The 23,219-nt window shown below is 38.5% G+C and overlaps 1 protein-coding gene across 5 annotated transcripts in view; it reads left to right on the forward strand.

The window, feature by feature from the left end:
• SEMA5A (semaphorin 5A) overlaps nt 1-23,219 on the forward strand; it is a 349,647-nt gene that overhangs the window by 305,312 nt on the left and 21,116 nt on the right. For all 5 annotated transcript variants that reach the window (XM_075084299.1, XM_075084302.1, XM_075084298.1 and 2 more), the window contains 2 exons: nt 6,661-6,886; nt 18,719-18,937. In XM_075084299.1, the coding sequence (XP_074940400.1) occupies nt 6,661-6,886; nt 18,719-18,937 (445 nt within the window). The remainder of the gene's footprint in view (nt 1-6,660; nt 6,887-18,718; nt 18,938-23,219) is intronic.

Below are 23,219 nucleotides of genomic sequence, written 5' to 3' on the forward strand. Positions count from 1 at the left end.
GAGAAAATGGTTCCAAACCCAGCCATTTAAATTTCCCTTTACACCAATGGAAGTTTTTTCAATTATTTTGTTTAAAATACACAAAATTGAAACAAAAGGTTGTGCTCAGTCAGTATTTGCAGCCAAAAAAGAAATCCATTCACTTCAGAAGAAACCTGATGCTTTTGCATAAGGTAAAATTATTTTCCTCCCTCTCTCCATCAAAATATTTTTTAAAACCTGTTGCAAACACAGCCTACCTGCCGTTACTTTACAGCACTACAGGATTGCATCTGCGCTCAGCAATAGGCTCTGAATCAAACTACTTCATCAATGTCAATTGAAGCTAAAATACCACCCATAAACTAGGATACAGATATGCCTTTGCATGATTAAAATGCAATGAGGATCTTAGAAATATTTATGGGCTTTATTTTTTAAGTATAGCTGTGAAATTTACAATGTAGAAGATGTTTTGCTTAATGACTTGGACTTAATGGGGTTTGCATGTTCTTTCACGTCAGGCTTTTGAAATAGTATTGTAATAGAAAAATGACAGAGAAGTAAAGTATATCTAATGGTATTTGGTTAAAGAACCTGGCTTTTTAAATTGTGGAAATAAATAGAAACATGATCAGGGACTTAGTTTCTTTTGTTTGTTTTAGTTTGAAAACGCTTTTCTAAATGGATAAGACTTTGCATTTCTGTAATGAAAATAAATGAACCATTTATTTTTAAAATACATAACATAAATAAATAAATAAATAAAATTAAAATAAATAAAATCAGTTAGTGATTCTCCTGCATGTGTTTTTGAACCACTGCAAGAAAAATGTTATCTATCTTTTGATTTCTGGAGAGGGAGAGGGTGTATTAGTCCTTCAGGAAACTTATGGTTTAAAGTGTAAACAAGGTCCCCTATAAACGGAAACTGTTTTTCTCTGAGTTTTATAGCCCTGTTACATTCATTCTGGCCTATGATTTGGTTACACATGAGGGCTATCTTTTCCTTTAACTACATATTGCTGTGACAAACTCAAAGCTTGGGAGATGGCTGAGAAACTCAGGTTCTTATATCTTACAGCCCTAGCTTGTCCCAGGATATATACTACACCATTTAATTTATGAATCAGCAACATTCTTTTCTATTTGTGTCTTAATACCTGAAAAAATAAATAAATGTTTTGGGCCAGACAAACTGAAATTTAGCACAATGGAACAAAAAGCAAAAATTTATAAGTATTTTTTAATCAATGGACTGTTTAGTGATTCCGAAAGAATATTCGAAAGAATATTCGAGAACTAATACAATATATTAAAGGCAAGTAATAAAAGATAGCTGTTGGGCTGAAAATATCTAAATGGACTGTTACTGTTGATTTAGCTGCCTTGTCTCTCACACTAACCGATGAGAAAGAAAAACACAGATGAGAACAAAAGAAGTGCATTCAACATAGACATATACATCAAAGAAGTAAGAGTTTGTTAGGAGAAATCCCTCCATAATATAAACATGTAATATAAATGGGAATATAACTCTCTGTCTGAATTCTGTTTATTATTAAAAATTGTAGTTTGAATGTCGATAAAGTATTAGCCTAGTTTCCCAAGGAAGTATCAGGTTATCATGCTGTTTGGTTAATTAAAATCAAACTTAAACTTGGAATAAAAGTCTCAGAGAGTGTCAAAATTTTCATGACTTTTCCTAAACTGGGTATGCAGAGGCAAAAAAAAATTAATCTGTTCCACGTCCTCCATGAGAAAATGGAAGAATTTTGTTCTATGTTATTTAGCAACAGTCTCCTCCAGTTTGAAATAAGATGTTTTGGAAATAATATTTTAGTTGTCTTTTTAAAAATAATGCATCTAAATAATTCTAAATACATCTTGGTACAAAACATGACAATATTATTTTTTCATTATACACAAATGTTGGGAAATATTTAAAGACACAAGCAAGGTAGCTGGTTAATAGCATAATCAAAATGTTTATTTTCTATCATGCGAAATTATGGTTTTAATTTGTGGTGCCTTTTCTTATATTGCCACAGTATGCTTTGTGATAATTTTTCTTAATTTATCATTTTCACAGATGTGTATTTTTTGATGCATGTGTTTCTGTATTTTGTGTAAAATTCCCAACTAACTGTTGAGCTGTCCCCTGAAATTTAGTCTTTAAAGGTCGTATTGCATCTTGCCAGGCATAGCCAGGCATAAATTTAACATTCTCTGCTAAATCCACTCTAAATTAAAGGACAGAGTATGGAGAATTAGGCCACAAGTTTTAGGACAACTTGCAAAGAGAACTTTGAAAATGTGGTTAAGTTTGAACTATTGCAATGATAATTTGAGGTAAATGGCCTCAAATAATTACTGTTCTGAGGCCACAAGTGTACGCTAAGAAGTAATGTAAACCCATCATACGAGCACTTGAAGTTTTCCTCTGTGGGTATCTGGAGACTCCTCCTAGGAGAGCTCAGTCCAGCTCTTCCTTCAGTCCACATGGAGCACATGAGGAGAGGTTTGGCAGCCACTGTCTCGGTTCCTCTCAGCTGCCCTGCTGAAGCAGAATGCTTCACTGCTTTTCTAGTTCCTTCTTACCACTGTTTTGCTGAGATGAGACCTCAGTGTTTCATGTGAAATTATTATTCCACTATGTCGTTGCTTTAATATTGTATCTATGACTCTAGCTGGTTGAATTGCTTTGGAAAGGGCCGTATTCCTGAAATGCCACTTGAGTAAATTTTTCAAGTGTTGGACAGGGCGAGAAAAGGAGTATAATCCAAGCAGAGATAGCAGTTGCCATATTCCTAGTCCCTGACAAATCCTTTGAATCAGACTATGTCTTCATGCTAGCAGCCCTAAATATCTTTTTTCAATCCCCTCCTTTACTTGCTTCCAGATCTGAGACCATTTGGAGCAAGATCGTCATTCTGCTTGTACTGAAGTTTTGTAGCGGCAGATCACATCAATGTTTTCACCAAGCATGATGTGGCAGATGCAGTAGTTGGTAGAGCAGTGCCGCACTCCCTGTTTGTGAGAGTAGCCAGCAGGCTCTGCCAGAACTTCATGGAGTCATCCATTGTTAGGATATTCCTCTGAATTTTCTCAAAGAGAGATTATTCGCTGCTGTAAATATTTTCTGGGGAGCCTGCATGTACTTCTTGTTTCCCCTGCCATTCTAAGCCTTTCGTGAGTATTATCCAGTGGTTGAATAGACGGGCATGACAGCAGACAAGCTTTCTTTTAAGCTACGCACCAAGCAAGAAGAAAGGAAAAACTAACAAATGGTCTCTACAGATACTCTTAAGGAACATCTTTCTTTTCTGGCTCATGTAACAACATATGAGTATACTCTCTGTTAGGGTGTATGAAGGGACTACACATCCTGAAGAACACTGATTATAGGTAGCCTGTCTTTCTAGAAATGACTGAGCTGATGTGTTAATCTCAGACTCGTGTTAACAAAGCAGCATTCACTACACTGCCACTAAATTAAATTCTTCCCCTATTGCCTATTTTTATTTCACAAAGGGTTCATTGCATATTTGCTTTTTGTGGCCCTCACCTGTCTATGCCATATCCAATAAAGACCTCTCATTTCTAATAGCTTTTATTTTTGATTGAAAAATATCAATACAAAAATCAATAGCAAATGAGGAACTGAAACTTTTAGACCATTGTGACTGTATCAAAATGAACATTGTAGCAGCTACTGTACTGACTGAATTATTCCCGCCTATGTGCTGCTAGAAAAGAGCTGTGTTTCAAGATGTTTGAAAGTGATACAGTGCTTCTCCCAGACTGTCATTGAACTTTTCCAAGACATTTGCCTTTGCAACAGAAAATACTTTGATTTGGAAAACTGAAATATATGGCAAATGTTAAATGGATTAAAAGCTGGCTCGCTGACAAATTGAAAAATGGGCTGTTAATGGACAGATATAAATGACTGGGTTGTGTCTAGCAGGGACTGCCTGGAATCAGTTCTTGGGTCAATAGCACTTAACATTTTTATCAACAGTCTAGACAATGATATAAGACATCTTCAATAAAGCTGGACCATGACAGAGATGATTCAGGTAGTAAATAATATGCTGGATAATTGCAGAAGCTAATAAAATGTATTTTAATATTGCCAAACACCAGCCTCTTGTGTGGGATAGGAAACTATATGTAGTTGTAAAGCCGTGATTTAGAGAAGGACAGGTTATCAAAGATAATTGGGTCTACTTAAGCACTTTGTGCGATGTTGTGGAAGGAAAAAGCACTAATGCAATAATGTATGTACTAAAGTCAGACTCTCAAGTGGAACGGGGTCGTGATTGCCTCTGCATGCTGTATTGATAAGACTGCTTCTAGAGTGCTAAGTCAAATTTCAGTGTCCAGTCTTAAGGAAAATATGGAAATAGGACAAAAGGAAGACATGGGGGTGCAAAGGTCCTGGAGATCAGGTTTTAAATCCTATGTAGCTTTAAGAAGTTCAGCTTAGTTTATCATTACGCATGGGTTACTTGGGCATGAAAAATTTGTTTGTAGGTATGGGACAAGGAACACTTTCAGTATCATTAATAAAGGCACAGCAAAATTCAGTGACTGGAAAATTAAATTAAGGGGAAAATGCAGCCTTGAATTAACTTGCAATTTGTTAGCTCTGAGAATTACTAAATAGTGGAACAGCTGATGCGGGGAGGTGATAGACTCATCAGTGCTAGACATCTTTAAAAAAAAGAAAAAAAGAGGGAAAGACAGAGTGCTCTTGCTAAAAGATGCGCTGTAATCCAGTTGCTGGAGGGAACTGCACGTTGGAGGTGAATGGCCAGTTGGGATAGCAAGCAGGGTGGTTCTGGCTGTTGCTGGGATCTGTTAATTTTATTTTTTCCTTCTTACAGTTCATGCGCTGTGAGGAGAACAATCGTACATATTCTGCCCTCAGTCTAAAATATACATGATTTAAACAGTTGCCTAGGGGAGTCGTGAAGAAATTACTTCCCCTGCTGTACACAGGACCAGATAGTTTGCTTGTTCTTTGCTGTCTTCTGATCCAGAAACCAGTCAAGGTTGAAACTCAGATCCCAGAAAGGCTGATCCAGTTCTCTGTGCTCTAAAGGAATGCTCTTTCACAGATGGTCCCTGAGTATGACTCGTGTTCACTGTTGTAGTGATCACCAGGTTTTAAGGTGGGAAGGGACTCTGCACAGCCTTGAGGAGTGAACGGGAGTAGTCCAGCTGAAGTCTTGGGGCTAAGAGCTCTTTCTTGCCTGAAGCACCACAAAACTATGAAACCAGGAAGTTTGTCACAAGTCCACCTGGCCTCAGAACATGAGAGCCTTGAACATAGTGCTGGGTTCTCCAGTGCCTTGCTGTGTTAGTGGGGCAGCGGTTTATGGGGAATAATTTTTTCCCAACTCTAGTAGATGGAAAAATTAGTAAAGCTTTCAAAGAAGCATTTTTTTAGATCTGAAATAGCAACACAGCCTTTAAACCAAAAATAGGTTGAAAGCAATTGCTCTCAAACTAATTGGATATGCTAATAAGTTAGACCATCTGAGAGAGGAGGTAGAGGACTGAGGAAAGTATGAGGTAAAAAGGCTATTATCACCATGGGAAAGAGAGGAGCAGGTAATCTGTTACTTGTCAGGAAACGGTGGTATCAGCTGGTGTAGGGGTTATGGAAGAAGAAGGTTGTACTATGTGATAAAACCTTTATTCCTATTGTGTCCGCATTTTTTAATTTTTAGTGGAATTACAAACTTTGGTAGGGTCCTTTTGAGAAGGTACCCTCTGCTGAGTACCTCTAAGAGGTCAGAGGTAGAGAGGTAATTTAAAAATAGTCCCACTGATGTCTACTCTTTTTGTCTTTAATAATCTGATGGTGTGAATTCATTCCGATATTTAATGGTGGTTTAATTTCATCCATAGAGTTTACAAAGCACTTGCATCAGATGAAGCGTATTGTGCTCTGGGAAATGAATGGGCAGGACCTACAGATCTGATGATACTTGTCAGAAGGCGTAAATTGTGGGGCTTGAGAATATTGACAATTCTGCATTTGTTTCTTAGGTTGTTCTGCTCCTTTTGGTGCATATCAGTCAACAGGGAATTTGCTTCTGATGATAGGTTTTGCAATGCTGGAGCTATGGGTAACACGCATCTCAGGGAGCCAGCTTCCGTAACAGAAAAAGCTTTTTGTCTAGTGTCTCCTTGTAATACCTAAGCAATATACAAAATGGACAGTGGTTCACTCATTCATATGCCACTAGATTTTACCAAGGAATTATTTGCTGTTTTGTGTTTTGGACTTGCAGTTTATCAGGATTCCTCTTAAAAGATTTAACATATTTAGCTACACCTTATCTGGGGCTATTAATTTATACAGGATGCACTTTAGCATGGTACTTACAGTGTTCAGCTTACTGTTTTTATGGATATAATAGATCTAATTTGTACTGGTATGTTATTGCTTTTAGCAGTGTGATACTGTGCTTGCCTAGAAGCAGAAAAAAACACTTTCAGTTTGGGATTGAAATTAAAAATGTATTGATGATCACTGCTGTTGGAAATGCTGGAAAAATATCAGAGGCTTTTTCATTGGTTAGGTTTAAGTCTGTTTTGAGGGTTGGTGGGGTTTTTTTGAAATCATAATTAATGATTATGTTCATTACAACTGTTTTCTTTCAGGAATATCAGCCTTGTAACACCAATGCCTGTCCAGAGTTAAAAAAGACAACTCCTTGGACGCCTTGGACCCCAGTCAATATTTCAGACAATGGTGGCCACTATGAACAACGTTTCCGCTACACCTGCAAAGCACGTTTGCCTGACCCAAATTTGCTAGAGGTGGGAAGGCAAAGGATTGAAATGCGTTATTGTTCCAGCGATGGCACCAGTGGGTGCTCGACAGATGGTAAGCAAAACTAGAGTGTCTGCATAATGCCTCCTGCTAGCGAGGTGTCTGCAGTTCCATCTTCAGCACAGACTGGAAATTTTTGCTTGCTGGTGTTTTGCATATGCTGGTTTTGGCTGGGGCAGAGGTAATTTCCTTCATAGTAGCTAGTATGGGGCTGTGTTTTGGATTTGTGTTGGAAACAGCGTTGATAACACGGGGATGTTTTAGTTACTGCTGAGCAGGGCTCACATGGAGTCAAGGCCCTTTCTGCTCCTCACCCCACCCCACCGGCGAGCAGGCTGGGGGGGCACGAGGAGCTGGGAGGGGCCACAGCCGGGACAGCTGACCCCAACTGACCCAAGGGATATCCCGCACCATGTGACATCATGGTCAGCATTTAAGGCTGGGGGAAGAAGAAGGAAGGGGGGGACATTCAGAGTGATGGTGTTTGTCTTCCCAAGTAACCGTTACGCGTGATGGAGCCCTGCTTTCCTGGGGATGGCTGAACACCTGCCTGCCCATGGGAAGGAGTGATTTAATTCCTTGTTTTGCTTTCCTTGCGTGTGTAGCTTTTGCTTTCCCTGTTAAACTGCCTTTATCTCAACCAACGGGTTTTCTCACTTTTACCCTTCCAATTCTCTCCCCCGTCCCACCAGGGGGGGCATGAGCGAGCGGCTGCATGTTTCTTAGTTGCCAGCAGGGGTTAAACCACAACACATAACAGAACTGATAATGAAAAGGAGGACATATTGAACACAACAAGGAATCTAACTTGTGTTTCTTCTGGATGTAGCTTCATCATTCACACTAATCTAGTGTCTTTTATCACCAATTATGAGATTTGCCAGGTTACTTTAATATTCTTTACAATAATCTGCAAGCCATGACATGGCAGCCCAGTTCTTGGAGGATTTTTTCACCTCCTTATACTCTCTTGGGTTTTTACTGGGGGAGAGTTTGTGCTCCATTACTGTATTTAATAAATATTTAGCTAGAATGTGTAGTATTGATGAGAGAACTTTTTGCTCAGTAATTCTAAACTAACAACTCCAAGATTCATGCAGGTGTTTAACTGAATAAGGAGTTTATGAACTGGATAATTTCTATTATAAAAGCTTATGATATGCTATTGCTAGCCATTTAACGTTCTGCTTATTTCTGAGATGGAAAACTGAACTCTTTCAAAATCTTTTCAACTTTAGATAACTTTAAATAGGAATTATTTTATTTCAGAATTTTATTCTTTCCCTATCAGTAATATATACTTTTGAATAAATGTTATGTGAAAGTATAGAAAAATAAAACCTAGAACTTCTGACAATCACTGTAATTTTATTAATACATTTCCTTAATTATCCAGTTTTAGTTATATATCTGTGTTTCTTTTTAAGTATTATATTTTAGTTATATAATCTAAGGAAATACTGATTTTTTTAATTATTATATTTTATTATTTACAGACCTGCCTTCCACTAACATAGCCTTTTGTATTTTCACAACACCCAGGTTAGGTGAAAAACTGTATAACTGAAGGCATTTAGCTTATCTAAGGCCACAAAGAGAGAATGGTTTCTGAGTCCTTGGGCTTTTGAATTCTCAATATTTTTTTCAGACAGACCAACTATTGTGAAAATCAGTGTTAAGCATTTCCTGCCTGTATTGGGTTTATGCGGCAAGGTTTGGTAGTGCAGGCAGCTGCAGGGGTGGCTTCTGTGAGAGGATGCTAGAAGCTTCCCCCATGCGCTTCATCCTGTGTAAAACCTTCACTGATTCACGTGATATCTGTTCCTCTTTGGAGGGGGCAGGATGTTAGTAAATTTTTAAACAAATACATAGTAGCGAACTGCGTGAAATAATAAAACAAAACCTGTAGTGCTCCAGATAAGACTTAGTTTTGTACTATACATTCGTATTTCAGGTGATCTGCAGTCTGGATTAGGTCTGGATACCAAGGCAGATTGTGGCATGGAGCAACTCTTCTAACAAGTGTTTCTGCTATTCTCCTCTTTTCATCCAAATTAAGTTTCAAATTAGCATTTAACAAAGATTTTGCTCTGCTAGGATTGGTGTATGACCTACCTTTCTTGTCCTAAGTAAGACTTTTGGGTGGTGCTGCTGCTTTTTGCTGTCTTCCACCACTTTGACGTTTATGACACCTTTTTAAAATTTCCTGAGAGTATATGAGAAAGAGAGTATCTTTCCCACCAGATAGTACGAATTAGGAGAGTTATCACAACAACTAGAAGTAGATCTACAGAAGAATCTAGGTATATTCTTGTATGACAGCTGAGATGTCAGCACTTAAGAACGGAGCATAGGAAAGCCAGCGCACTACTTAGAGAGCAGGTTAGTAGGACAAACCAGTGCAGGAGCGGGTTTGTTTTAGGTCACATTGCTGCAAGAAAATTAAGCGTGGAGACACCTTTCTCAGCCCTGAAGTCATTATCATAAGTCCTCTTCTGGAGTTGGATGCGTAAGCTGACCCTTATATAATATACTCAGAAGTAACAGTGTGTACATTTTGTTAAATAAAGAATTCAGGCAGAATTCAAGAGGCAAGGGTGTGGGTTCAGGTGCTTTCTTTGCCTGATTAGCTTGAAGAGGTTTCTTTCACTTCTGAACATCAGATTCCTGAATTTCCTGGGGTTGAAGCTTACTTGTTGCATCTTGCTGAAGCTGCTGCTTTGATTCATTTGAAATAATTAATCATTGGACCAATGTATTAGAGTGACTCTGTTGCATAGTAATTGAAATGTTAATCTGGGAGAAGGATTTTTGCTGACTAATCCCAAAACTACTGAATATTTAAATATACTTTATATTGAGTAGTCAGTAGAGCAGAAACTATTCTAAATGTGTCCATTCTTCCTAGTGAAAGCCATCATAACTTTGTCATTAGATTGTGCTCATTCTTTGACCCTTTTTGGCCAGTGAGTCTTTAATTATTCTGTAATGAAACATCACACTCAATCAGTGTTCCAAGTGGCTGAATTAACCAGTATGCTTCTGGTGAAAAGAGTTACTGTTACGCCTCCTTTAGCCACATTTTATTTTGAGCCTGTTTGCTTAGACATTTTCTTATTAGGGATGTCAGGACAGTATGGAGTGGAACATTTCAGGGTTGGGGGCCCAGTGTTTTGATTTGCTGATGTGATGACACTTACTGCCTCTAAACTGCAGGATTCAGGAGCACTTCCCTGCTCCCAGCTTTGGATTTGGGTCAACACACCACCCCTCTACTGCTCCTTGATTACATGGGAAGAAAATACATGAATGAGAGTCATATAGTGTAGCTGTAGCTTTTGGAACAGAGCGCTCTCATGAGAAGGGGAAACCATGAATTTTGGCAGACACTTTCACAATTTCTGGCTAGAAAGCAAGGAAACATCATAACTTACTTCCACCTGACCAGAGCCTGGATACTGTGAAACGTTCTTTTCATTATCACAGTGTTGAACTGTGGCAATTTGCTGGCTTTTATAGAAAGATTAATACTGGTACAGCCTGCTTGGCATACCTCATTACCAAAGATGTGTTCTGCAAAGATCAGTTCTCTGTTCTTTGCAGAAGAGAGCCATTTGTTAGAAATTTTCTCATTGCTTATAATCTCCCACTGTGCAACTATAGTCATGCCGTGTTAAACAGAATCATGTTTCACTGTCAGGCACTAGCAAAGCAAACTTTCTTTGTAGTCCGAGCTTAGAGGTAGAACTTCTTGCCAGAAACCCATGAGACTCCTGAGTGTGGTAAGATTTCTATCTCAATCAACCAAGCAGTAGCATATGCACACTGTAGTCATGCTCTTCTGATTTGGAGTTTGATTAAGAGGAAAGAAAAATACATTTTGTTCTCTGCCTCTGGGTTTTCAGACAGTGCTCACATAGGGAAGGGACATCTATTTCAAATGGACTGAGAGAGCTGGTGTACGTTGTTGCACATCTTAATGCAAATGTCTGTACGGTCCAGCATTAAAAGTCTAGAAATTACATCACCACAGGCTTTAACATGTGCTTATGAAACATATTGAATATCTACATTAAATATACTAACTGACTTTCTGTGGGATTATCTGATATATGAGCACTGTGAATTATATTGAAAACATAAGTGTTTAATCCAGGGATAAAAATTTCAAGGTGTGAGTTTACCTGATTTTTCCAGGTTGAATTTATCTCACCTAACTCTAGACTCCATTGTAGTCTGCAAAGACAGGTAGGACCCCTGAGGAATGAGGGATCCATGTGAAGATAAACATCTGGTATATTGGGCACAAATCACTCTCTAGGTACACCACTTTCTTTCCATGGTGTATACAAAGGAAACAGCAATGATGAGTTTAGACAAGACACTTGAATTTGACATGGCCAAAGTTAGATTAGGTTACTCCCAAAGTACTTTCAGAAAACAATTAAACAAAATTAACTCTTCTAATTTCAGTAAAATAATCTGAAAGAGTCTTTTATTTTATTTTTTTTCCCCTTTTTGGGGGGAGGTGGGAAGGTAGAATAAATTCTGAAGAAAAGTCACAAATTCCTTAAAGGAGAAGAAGGCACCTGGAAACCTGAAATTAGATTCCCAGGTGTCACTGCTTTCTCTATGCCAAACTTAAAACAAAAGTTATTTTTGAAGGCAGGATGTAATTTTGCCTGAAATACTGTTTTAGTGGCCACAATCTCTTTTGAAGTGATTGATTAAATCCTAGTGTTACCCACAGGAAATCTATAGTGCATTCAGAATTTAGTACAGAACAAAACAGGTGCTGATAATCAGTATCGTCCTGTAGTCAGGAGGAGTACATAGTAAGACGTTATCTCTTACATTGTCTTATTGAATCTAAACTGTGGTATTCTGATATAAGAACAAAATGAATTGTGGAAGTTAGAATGGAATTTGACGACAGATTCAGGTTTGATTGACAAAGAACTAGTCCTCAGTGGAACTCTGGGATTAAATATTTAAACACAGAAAAGCTAGGTACAAAAAATAAAGTTCTCGTGGCAACATAACATCCTCCACCTGCATACAGTGTGTTTGGGTGGTTTTTTTAGATATGTTATCTTTGCACATGTTTGTCATTGCATTTTACCATTTAAATTTTACTAAGTAAGTTTTGAAGGTTTATGAGGTTTTTATAAGTGATAGGTATATAGGCCTGAAGGTATGTAACTTTTATGCTTCAATGATATTGTCAAATTCTTGCAAAATATCTTCAGAAACCGACAGCACTGAAAGAATCTTTGCTTATCCTTGTTACCTGCTGCACTTTAAACAGTTTTCATGCTGTCATTTAGAAATGATTCAGGATACTTGAATTTTGGCTCCAGATCATCTTTTCCCAAAGGCATGAATCTAGACTGCTTGGATAATTGAATTTTCTTTGTTAGGTTTGAACAGGAGGACATAAGGCATAAATCAGTCAAGTAATATAATTTATCAGGTGTTACTGCTACTTCTCTCTTATTTAGAGCTGTATTCCTTAGCTACAGGCTAGACTAGAGAATTATTATAAATATATGTGCCTTATTAGAGCCTCACTTTTAAGGCAAATGAATTGAACTCAGCTGGGTATGTTGCAGTCTTCAAGAAAAATCAGGCCAGTCGAAGTCTCGTTACAGGCTTTTGCAAAGGCAGTTTTTTTCCCCTGTACTAGTCAGGGCAGGTGACTTCCATGTTAACATGTATCTGAACAGGATTACTTTCTTGTGGAGTTACAAGACTATTCTAGTTTGACCAAAAGTTTTAAAAAATTACTTAGAAATTATCAAATCATCTTGGTTTAGATCAGAATTATGTAACTTAATTAGACAATTTTTTTCTGTTATATGTGCTTGCTAAGCTAATGGAATAAGTAAGTCAGCAGTGAAGCTGTGGTGGTTTCTCTGTAATTTTGCCCACATTGAACAAAGCATAAGCACTTAAAATGAGAGTCTAGTCTTCTGTTTAGATGGCAGTTCATATCTTCCATCTTCTCTGGTCTTAGAAGTTGATGATTATTTTGTCCCCAAAATACCTGTGATTACTTTTACGGAAGTTTTTGCAGTACTTATTACTTATGGAAAGTCTTGATTTGGGGAAGCACAGCTGCCTGTTTAATATTATACTGGGATTAAGTAGCTGAATTCCCTTTTCTAGCCTCAGTATGCAGCTGTTTATTAATTGAGTACGACTGCTGAACAACTGAAAATAAGCCTTTTGGTAAACTGCAAGCGGAAGTCATACATTATAGTCATTCACAGGGCTTTAAGTCAGCCATAGGCTCTCTGAGAATGATTTAATTTAAAACATTTGAATGATGAACCTGTCATAAAGGCCAGATCTGGATTTGATTCACAGCTGTTCTGTCTCTCTTGGGAAAACTATTCATTAGCTCACTGATGATGCTATGACTGATCATTCTTTTTGCAGATTTCACAACTGTTTCCGTAGGTTTAAATAAGAAGAGCTTAGGTGGTGTTTTTGCAACTAGACTTTTGCTGTTACAAGGCCAAGGGCATTGTCCCTTGCATTCTGTTTTAGCCAGATATTTTCATCTTGGGGGCAATAAGCTGAGAAATACAGAAGGCTTAATGTTGTTTTCTGCTAGGTGGCACAATCTGGTTTCTATTCTTGGAGGTGGATGTGGAGCAATCAGAAAGACCCAAATTGCGAACAGAGATGGCAAGCAAGAAAACCAGAGTTTAATGAGAAAAGTAGGAGTTTTCATAGTTTCATGCCACTTGACTGGAAAGATTACATTGCTTTTATATTTATACCTCTTCCTATCAAGATTGATGTAAACTGTGATACAGATAAGACTCAGTTCTGTATAGCCACTTACATTCTGAAGAATTTTTTCTTAAAGAAATGCTACAGTGTAATATCTTGGTTAGTTCTGCATTAACCCTCCTACCCCCCTGTCCCCCCCCCCCCACCTGAGTTAATAAACAGGACTTCTTAGCTGAAGGACTCAATGATTCTTATTCTCCATCCATTTCCCATAGCTTAACAAGTGACTACACATCAGCTGGCCAAAGAAAGAAAGGGGGAGTTGGACTTCCCATTTGTGACAAAGTCTTTTCATGGGCAGTTGCAAGAGCTGACATGTAATAATTAGCCATGATGCCTCTTCTTTATATGTGTATATTTATATATGTGTGTATATATACGTGTGTGTATATATTTATAATACGTGCATATGTATAAGTACTTTTTTCCTATTTGTGTATGTATATGTGCACATGATTTATTGGATTGTCCTTATGATGGTATTATGCTAGACAAATTCACCCTAAAGATTCATAATCCATATTGCCTTTTAAAAATAGTGTGTGAAAGTATCAATAATCTAATACTGAGATCTTCTTAGGGGCTGCCTTTATTAAATATTAGCTATATAGAATATTGAATAACTTTTATTTAAGAGAGACTGCATGATCCGAGTTGTAACACAGTGAAAAAGCCTCAGAGGAACAAGGTCCTGAAACTGAAGGGGTTTGTTACAGAATGCTGTCTCATTACTTTTATTTTCAACTATGTCTTCTTATCTTTTAGATTTCTTCACTAGTATCTATCTATTTTATATTTTATCTGCTGCTATGTTTATATCAATCATTTTTTTCAGATCACACTGTTGTTTTTGCACTGGCCATGAAGGAGATATTTACAGTTTTTATAGAAATGAAGAGGCTGCATTGATGGGATACTTACACAGAGTGAGTTTTCTGTTATGGCCAAAGGTGCGCTTTATAGTTCTGTGTTCAGGGAGGCAGCTGTTCTGTGCCTTGCCATCTTCTGAAATAAATAATCTTTTTATTCTTTTCCTTAATGTATCTGAAAGTGACGACCACATTCTTAGTTTCTTTCCCCATGTCTTCAGAGGCCTAAAGTCTTATAATACTAAAGAAAGATCCTTAGAATAATCTGTAAACCAGATCTATAATCCATCTGTTCACAGTGTTTTCCTTTTACAGGAAGTTGCAAGTAACTTTTGAATACAATCAGCAAAGGAGCTTTTAGGTGTGGAAAGTATGAATATGGAAGAATAATAGGAAAATAGTCATGTCTTGAATAAGCAGTCAAATCTCCTCCTTAAAAGAGGAAATGGATCATGTTTACTTTTCATAAGAGTCCAGGTAAAAGTAAAGCTGGGGTTGAGTGTTGAGAGTTAACTATTTCTACTTTTTTTTTTTTTTCCCCAATGTACTTAAATATCACCAAATCGTTTATGTTGGAAGGGACATCTTGAGATCATCTAGTCCAATCCCCCTGCTCAATCAGGGTCATCTAGTAGTGGTTGCACAGGACCTTGTAAAGTTGAGTTTTGAATACCTCCACTGATGGAGACTAAACAACCTCTAAGGGCAACCTGTTCCAGTATTTGACCACACTCACAGTAAAAAGGTGGTTTTTGTATTCAGATGGAATTTTGTGTTTTAATTTTTGCCCATTGTCTTGTGTCCTGTTGGTGGGTACCACTGAGAAAAGCCTGGATACCTCTTCTTTATTCACGCCATCATGTATTTATACACATTGATGAGATCCCCCTGAGCCTTCTCTTCTCCAGGTTGAACAATCCCAGCTCTCTCAGCATCTTCTCGTAGGGGAGATGCTCCGGGCCCTTAATTGTCCTTTGGCCCTAACCTCATTTGCTTCAGTAAGTCCGTATCTTTCTTGTACTAGGGGGCCCACAAATGGGCCCAGCACTCCACATGGGATCTCACCAGTGCTGAGTAGAAGGGAAGGATCACCTCCATTGACCTACTGGCAAGGCTCTTCCCAATGCAGCCCAGGAAGCTTCTTTTCCACAAGGGCACACTGCTGGCTCACAGTCAGCTTGCCGTCCACCAGGACCCCAAGATCCTTCGCTGCAGAGCTGCTTTCTAGATGGTGCGACACAGCCCTCTGGTGTGTCAGCCACTCTTACCAGTTTTGTATCATCAGCAGACTTGCCCAGGTCGTTAATGAAGGTGTTAAACAGTTCTAGACCCAGTACTGACCCCTGGCGTACATTGCTAGTAACTTCCCTGGAGCTGGACTTTGTATCCTCTGGGCCTAGTTTTTCAGCCAGTTTTCAATCTATCGCACTGTCCGCTTACCTAGCTTATACTTTGTTGACTTGTCTATCAGGAAATTATGGGAGACAGTGTCAAAACCCTTAATAAAGTTGAGATAAGTAACATCCACTGTTGCCTCTCATCCATGAACCTAGTCACCTCATTGTAGAAGGCTATAAGGTTGTTCAAGGAATATATAGTACTGTGTTTCCAGAATGTAAACCAATTTTGTTATTTTTAATGTCAATAGTGTCATAACATTAATTTTTTAATGTGCAGTTTCTGTCTGAAGAGAATATTCTAAAAGCCCCTCTATGAACACTGTATGAATTACTGTAAAACTGTGAAAAGAACGCTCTTTGTAATAAATTTTTTAATGCTTTGGAAAGAGAAAGCACAGGGGAACACTTGCTGCAGACCAAGCTCCACACTGGAAAGATTCTTTAGAATATTCTTCTATGTCAGAGCTAAAGCACCTCAGACTTTTCCCTTAGAAAATTCCTGTCCCCACCCCCGAATTTAAGTCACAAGAAATCTAATACCATAATGGCAAATAAAGTCACATATTTTCCCTAGGACCGAAGAAGCTACACCTGTCCTGCAAAAATGTTTTCAGAACATCCTAGTATTGGTATGAGGTGATGCACGCTGCAGTCATGAAGAAAATGACTGGCAATCTGGTCTGATTAACACTTTTTCCATTTTTTTGCGTTGCTGTTAAATTAATAACTCAAAAAACCTTAATTTGAAATTCTGGTATTTAAAAATGCTATTATTTTGGTCTCACAGCTCACTAAGTGTATAAGCTGGGCATTTCCATGACAAAGCAATACAAAATTGCAAAAAAAGGCTCTTACAGAGCTGGAAAGGGGACCTGTATTCATAATTCCCATACTGTTTCTCTGTACTTGCTCTCTTTTTCAATTTGAATGTATGTCATGTTTCTTGAAATGCCGCTTTTAATATCTGTGTAATAGAATCTGGCTCAGCAGGAGAGAAATAGTTACCCTCTATAATCACTGAAAGGTTTTACCCATTTTTAGTCATTTTTATATTGCTGTTCCGCCGTTTTCTTATTAATTTCAACAGCTTCTTATTACAAGTATTTCTGTGTCACTGCATCATCATTCCAGTACTGCCAGTTATTATCAAGTGTTGAATAAAGATACACAAAGTCTCATCTACATTGGGTTGATCGTGAATGTACTTCTCAGGTAGAAATACGGTGTAATTGTTTCAGTCCTGGACACCACGAATGAGGGGCTCCTCCATTCTGTTTATCCAGAGTACTGGTCCCGTTCAGTCCATGACTCCTGTTGGGCAGTCTCTTCACAGTATTACTTGTAGCTGTTTTCAGTACATGACTCAGTACATCTTCTGTTTCTTAGCTCCATTTGATACTCCCACAGTGCCTATGCATGTGGTTTGGGTATAAAGCAATTTCTTAAGAATAAAAGTTTGTGCTGCAGTTCAAGCTGCAAACAATCCCCTCCATTTCTCCACTGTTGATGATACCATTCATCTGTACTTATATTAGCGATACTGACACACTAGCATAGGCAGGCAGGCAGCCATATCCTCTGCTGTTTTAAGTACCATTCACGGGACCTTCTCTCATCACAACTCCTTAAATAAGTGCTTGTAATAAAGTGGCAGTTAGTGGTCCATCCATCAGTCATAGAGTTCCCAGTGATGCTAGCACTGGGGAAGATGAACTGCTTTGGCAACAGTAGGAAATCCCAGTAGTGTTGCTGGAGACACTTAGTAGTGATGCTTAGAGGTAATGCTACAGCTCAAGAGTGGGTTCAGTGTTGTGCTGAGTACAGTTGAGGGAGCCTTCATCCATGCAGGACCAAGCCCGAAAATGACAGAGATACTCAAATTAACTGCAGATTATTACAACTTCACCTGGAGCTACTTTGAGGCATAGTGGTTGTATGCTGTGAACAACTTGCCATGTGTTCCTCTTTCACTGAGAAATAGTGGACTTCAGTCTCCAACACTGTTTAATCTAATGCCTTTTCTCAGTACTAAACTTTCTTAGAAAAGATGTTTTACACTTGCCAGGTGGTTATTTTAATTAGGAAGTACTCTATCATGTGTGTCTCCAAAAGGCTGATTTCCATTGCTTCTATGTAGTTTAGAAAACTCCAACTCAGTGGAAAATAATCTGTTTTTTAAAGTGGCAAAACATTGCTCTTCACACAAGGGCACTCTCACTACATTATGTGGATTGTACATCTAACGTCTGACGGTGGTTGGGATAAGTACAGTGCATTTCTTTCTAGGACACCTGTGAGCCTCTGGGCACAGTAAGCACTTGTGGAGGCAGGCTGGGTAGATCAAGTGAGAAGAGCCCTGCAGTAGGACCAGGGGACCTGGCTCGATGAGTGGTCACAGGCAGCTCAGTCCTGTATTCTGTGCCACCTTCTTCCTCTAAAGCAGAGGCAATAATACCTATGCAGTGTTTTTGAAGATTTTCTGATAATTTCTGTGCAAGAAAGAATTTGCACCACTCCTGAGATGGAGTAAATTGACTTAAGTTCAGACATTACTGAATCCAATGCAGCTGTAAAGCTTTAACTAAAGAGCTGATTCCAAGTCTTCACTGTAGACCTGTACAAGCAATTATGAAATTTCTATTATGGAAGAGATTCTTGAGTTGAAAGTAGGGTTTGGATTGTGAGTCTAAAGGACAAGGCCCTCCTGGTCATATTACCCTTAGAAGCCTAGGAGTAAATTTGAAGAGAAAAAAGTTGTTTTGGGGTGAGATACTGTTTTAATTCAGTGTTCTATTTTTCAATCTTTATTTTATTAGGATTGTCAGGGGATTTCTTGCGTTCTGGACGATACTCTGCTCATACCATCAATGGTGCCTGGTCACCCTGGTCTCCATGGTCTCAGTGCAGTCGTGACTGCAGCAGAGGTATACGGAATCGCAAACGGGTCTGCAGCAATCCTGAGCCCAAGTATGGGGGACTTCCTTGCCTCGGCCCATCTCTAGAGTACCAGGAATGCAACATTTTGCCTTGTCCAGGTAAGAGTCAACTGAAATGAGACAAGCATGTGAAAATAAAATAACTAATCTTCAAAGCTATATCTTGCAATAGTTTGTTTTGGTTTTGGTTGTTGTTTTTTTTTTAGTTGGTGGGTTTGGGGTTTGTTTTGGTTTTTGAATAAGCTACAGCTCAAATTTACCTTTATAATATAAGTGAACTTGGGTAAGATTTCCAAGTGATGTCAATCAGTTTATCATCAACAGTGTTAACAGCTTTGTAATTTTTCACTTCTGAGACTTTGACTGTAAAAATATAATTTTAATAAGTAAACTTATAAGAGAAAAAAAGATGTAAGAAATCTGGCAAGACATGAGAAATCTGGCTTAGTCTTTATTTAAATGCAAAATATCATTTTCATCACAATGGTTGCTGGCATTACATCTGTGATAGCTTTTACGTGTAGAGCCTCCAGCAAATAAGGTTCAGGACCAATTACCAAAGCAGATGGTAAGTCAAGTAGGCCATAAAGGTTGTTCTTGGAATCTTGAACTTCTCCTTCACTGAAAGTTGTTTTATGATTCTATAAAAAAGATTACTAGTAGAATATATGTTTTCAAGAAACTACTTTGGGTTATAAGTCATTGTTGTATCATAGGCATTTGAGGGAAAAAACCGTCTTGGTTTCAGTGACCTCTCACCCTTCATAAAACAGACATCCAAATTCAAAGGTTTTTAAGCTTTGTAGAGGCTTTGTGGAAAAAGAAAGGGGAAGGATATAGGAGAACACGTGAAAAAAAGAAAGCGCAATTGGAATAGGAGGAAAGAATTCAAGGTAACAAACAATAGAGAGGAAGAAGGATAATGACTGAGAGACTCAGTTCTTTCCAGTATCAACAAGTAAATTTAGAAATAAGCTTTCATACATCTTTAATTGCATTAATTATGTGTAACAGTGCTGCATACTTTATTATTGAAGACTTGGAGCTTTTGGCATTTATTCAAGTGTGGGCCTGAAGGATTACTGTGGTATAGTATACATACTACATACCTATATTACTGTAGTAAAACATACGTGTGTGTGTATTTATCTATGTCTATATGTATCTGTATGGTTACAAATTAAAACTGTGTTCCCCAAATCATGGATATGTTTTTTTTTAATATGAGTATTTTGTCCAATCTTATCATTGCAGTGCTTTCCCTAAGCTTTGTAAGCCGTCTATTCTCTGCATCAGACTCTAAGCAGTAGATCTGTGCAGAAGACAGGGCTTCCCTTTCAGAAGGACACAGCTTCTTGAAAAACATGCTTCCATCTTGAATTGAACCTAAGTAATACGTTTTGGCAGATATCCCACAAACCCAGCAGCTCTGTGAGTGTTCTGGCTGCTCAGTGAAAGTGAACTTCTCTGCAGTTTTAGGGCTAATGGTAACAGCAGGATTGCTTGGCAACTTGAATGCCTCAGACAGCCCCCTGAGCATTCAAGCCTCCAGCTCTCCTGCTGGCGGGGCAGATGCAAAGGGAATTTCTGTTGGGGATCCCTGCTTCAGTCTGGGTGAACACCCATTGAGCTGTTGAGGTTCTGAAAAAACCACTTGGGCACAACAAGCCAGCACTTTCTGGTGAAATTTTCTTGCTGCATCCAAGGAGGAGGAGAGTAGCTTCAGATGCTCATTGTGTAGCTTCCCTATCTGGCAGTGAGGAGATTAAGGGAAGAGATTATATGCTGCTTTCTGAGCTTAGAGGCATGATCAGTAAATGGTGGCCCTGTCTCTACACCAGTGTGAGAGACAGGTGAAATGGAATCAGCAGAGAACCAACAGTTGGCAGAGAATTATAAAATTGTGGCCCAAATCTTCTCCAGATCTGCACAGCCCTAGTGCATGCTCTAATTTTTTAGTTCCCGAACTGCAATCATAACAGTTTGCTTTTCTTGAATAATAAAATTATAAACAATTTGTTTCATGTGGCTGCACTGTTCATCTGTGAAAACTTTTGAAGGTTGACAGTAATGCAATAGGTCAAAGATTTAGAAGACCGTTGTACTAACATGTGCAAGCCTCCACAAGGATGCATACAGCAGGTGAAGCAAGCTAGAAAGTAGCACCTCCTCATCAGTTCCTTCCTTCCTTGCAAAGGGAATCCCTCCATGAGACACTACCATCAGCTGTCTTTGAAGCAGGTGTGTGGTGTGGTAATAGCTAAGAGCTCTGCTCACAAGCGTAAAGATATCTGACTGTATTACTATACTATAGTAACTGAAGTGCATTCTTCACATGGGCCCAGATTATCTATAAAACAGGGCCAGATTTGTTGTTCATCCCTCTCTGTTGATTCTTAAATTAAATGCAATTAAATGCTGTCTTCAATTTTGATGGATTTTTTCAAAGTTAAAGTAAGTTAAAAGTTTTCATAAGTGGTATTTTTAATTGGCTCTGCAGCTAGTACTTTTATATTTTTTGAAGGAAATTATTCCAACCAGTAAAACACATAGTTGTGCAGACATAAGTTTCATGTAGAGGCCCTTGTTTATGAGTTAGCCAATACCCAAAACTGAAATACATGAAGTTGTAAGGCAGAACTTGAAATTGTACTTTATACGAAAAATATTCCCTCTTCTGCTGTCTCTGAATTTGAAAATATTTTTAAAGATCAGTTGGTATAAAGTGTGGTGGGCCTTTCTGAAGCAAGAAGGGGTGTCTAATATATCTAATAATTTTCTTCAGAGACAAGTTTAATTTTTCTTCTAGTGCAAAGCAAATTTGAATAATGATGCAGAGCTTGAATGGAGTATTTATAAGCATGGTAACACGAGAGAAATCACAAAGTTCCTCAGGTACAGAACTACTGTTAGCCAGTAATTAAGAAGAAATGGAAGGGACTAAGTCAGACCTCAGATAAATCTGAAGGGAAAACATTGCAAGTGGTAGTTGTAATTACATTTTTTTTTTCCTTTAAGATATGGGAGAGTAAAAAAATCATTGCAGAATAAGGATTACCCATAAATTAGACCTGATTATAAATTTGTAGAAAGGGAATATTTTTTTATTACAGAAACATACTGGTGAAATTGAATTCTCTCCATTTTTAATGAAAGTCACAGAAAGTTACATTGGTGGGCAGAGACGAAATTCTATTAGGTTGAGATTCATGAGACTTCATCAAGAAAAGGGAGACCTAAACAATACATGGGTGAAGAGCCTTTGCTCCAGGACCACATGTACAAACCTGGCAGACCCCACAGTAGGGACGCAGAGGAGAGCAGCCAGGAAGAGAAACCATGGTCGGATCGATTTTCAGCCTTCTTGCGAACCACTGTGCTAGGGACTGGATTTCATTTCCTGGGTGCTTATATTTAAGACAGCTATATACATTCATTCTTACCAGACGTATCTAACCGAGTTTCTAAAATGTCCCGGTTAGGCTTTGATCACTCAGCCCTTGCAGATGTTTACGAGAAAGGTTGGTGTAGGTGCAAATCACATCATGGTAGTTACTATACCATCCTCATATAGACGAGGCTGTAGACAGAGATGCAGGGACTGAGTAGGAGCAAACATGTCAGGCCCTTCTTGCCACTGTGAGCACTGAGGAGAAAAACAGGGACTGCACAGTTCACTCTTGGCTAAATAAGTAGGTGAGGTGCAGACAGAAAGGCTAAGGAACATGAGGAGATTTTGTTCTGACCTCAACCCAAAAGTACTGGAAATAAAAATGCAACAAAGAGGAATCTGATGCTTTCTAAGATTTACCTGAGCTCCTTCAGTGTAAGGACAGCTTCACATGCTCCCAGCTGGCACAGAATTCTTTAGTTAGAGTCCAGTCTAGTCATTAGCCTTTCAGAAATATTCCAGTTAGTGGGAAGGGGCGAGATGGTAGCCATAAAGAAGCCTTCCTGCTAGTGCAGGCTCAGGTTCTGCTTTGCTCTCTGTTCTGCTTATTGCAGACAGGATGTAAACTGCTGAGAAGGATGAGTGATGGAGAAATATATTGAGTAGTGCTTAACTCATGCTGAAAGTCAACCGGATTTTATGCTTCCAAATCAGTTAATATGGGCTCAGTGTCATCCTGGAAGATACTAAGTTTTCTGAACGACTGACACAATGAAAAAGCCCATGGAGTAATCGCTGAGTGTCCAAGGCTCTGGTTAAGTGTCTTGCAGCATAGTTTTAAATATGCTTATTAATATAGTAATAGCCAGTAATTTATGGCTAAATGAGCTGCAAGATCCCAGAACTTTAAAAAAAAAAAATACTGAAGCCATCTAGAACCTGCCTTCAGCAGCTACTATTAAAGCTTTCTTGAGCCTTCAGGGGAGAGAC

This window comes from Phalacrocorax aristotelis, chromosome 2, assembly GCF_949628215.1.
Source record: "Phalacrocorax aristotelis chromosome 2, bGulAri2.1, whole genome shotgun sequence".
Classification (NCBI taxonomy): domain Eukaryota; kingdom Metazoa; phylum Chordata; class Aves; order Suliformes; family Phalacrocoracidae; genus Phalacrocorax; species Phalacrocorax aristotelis.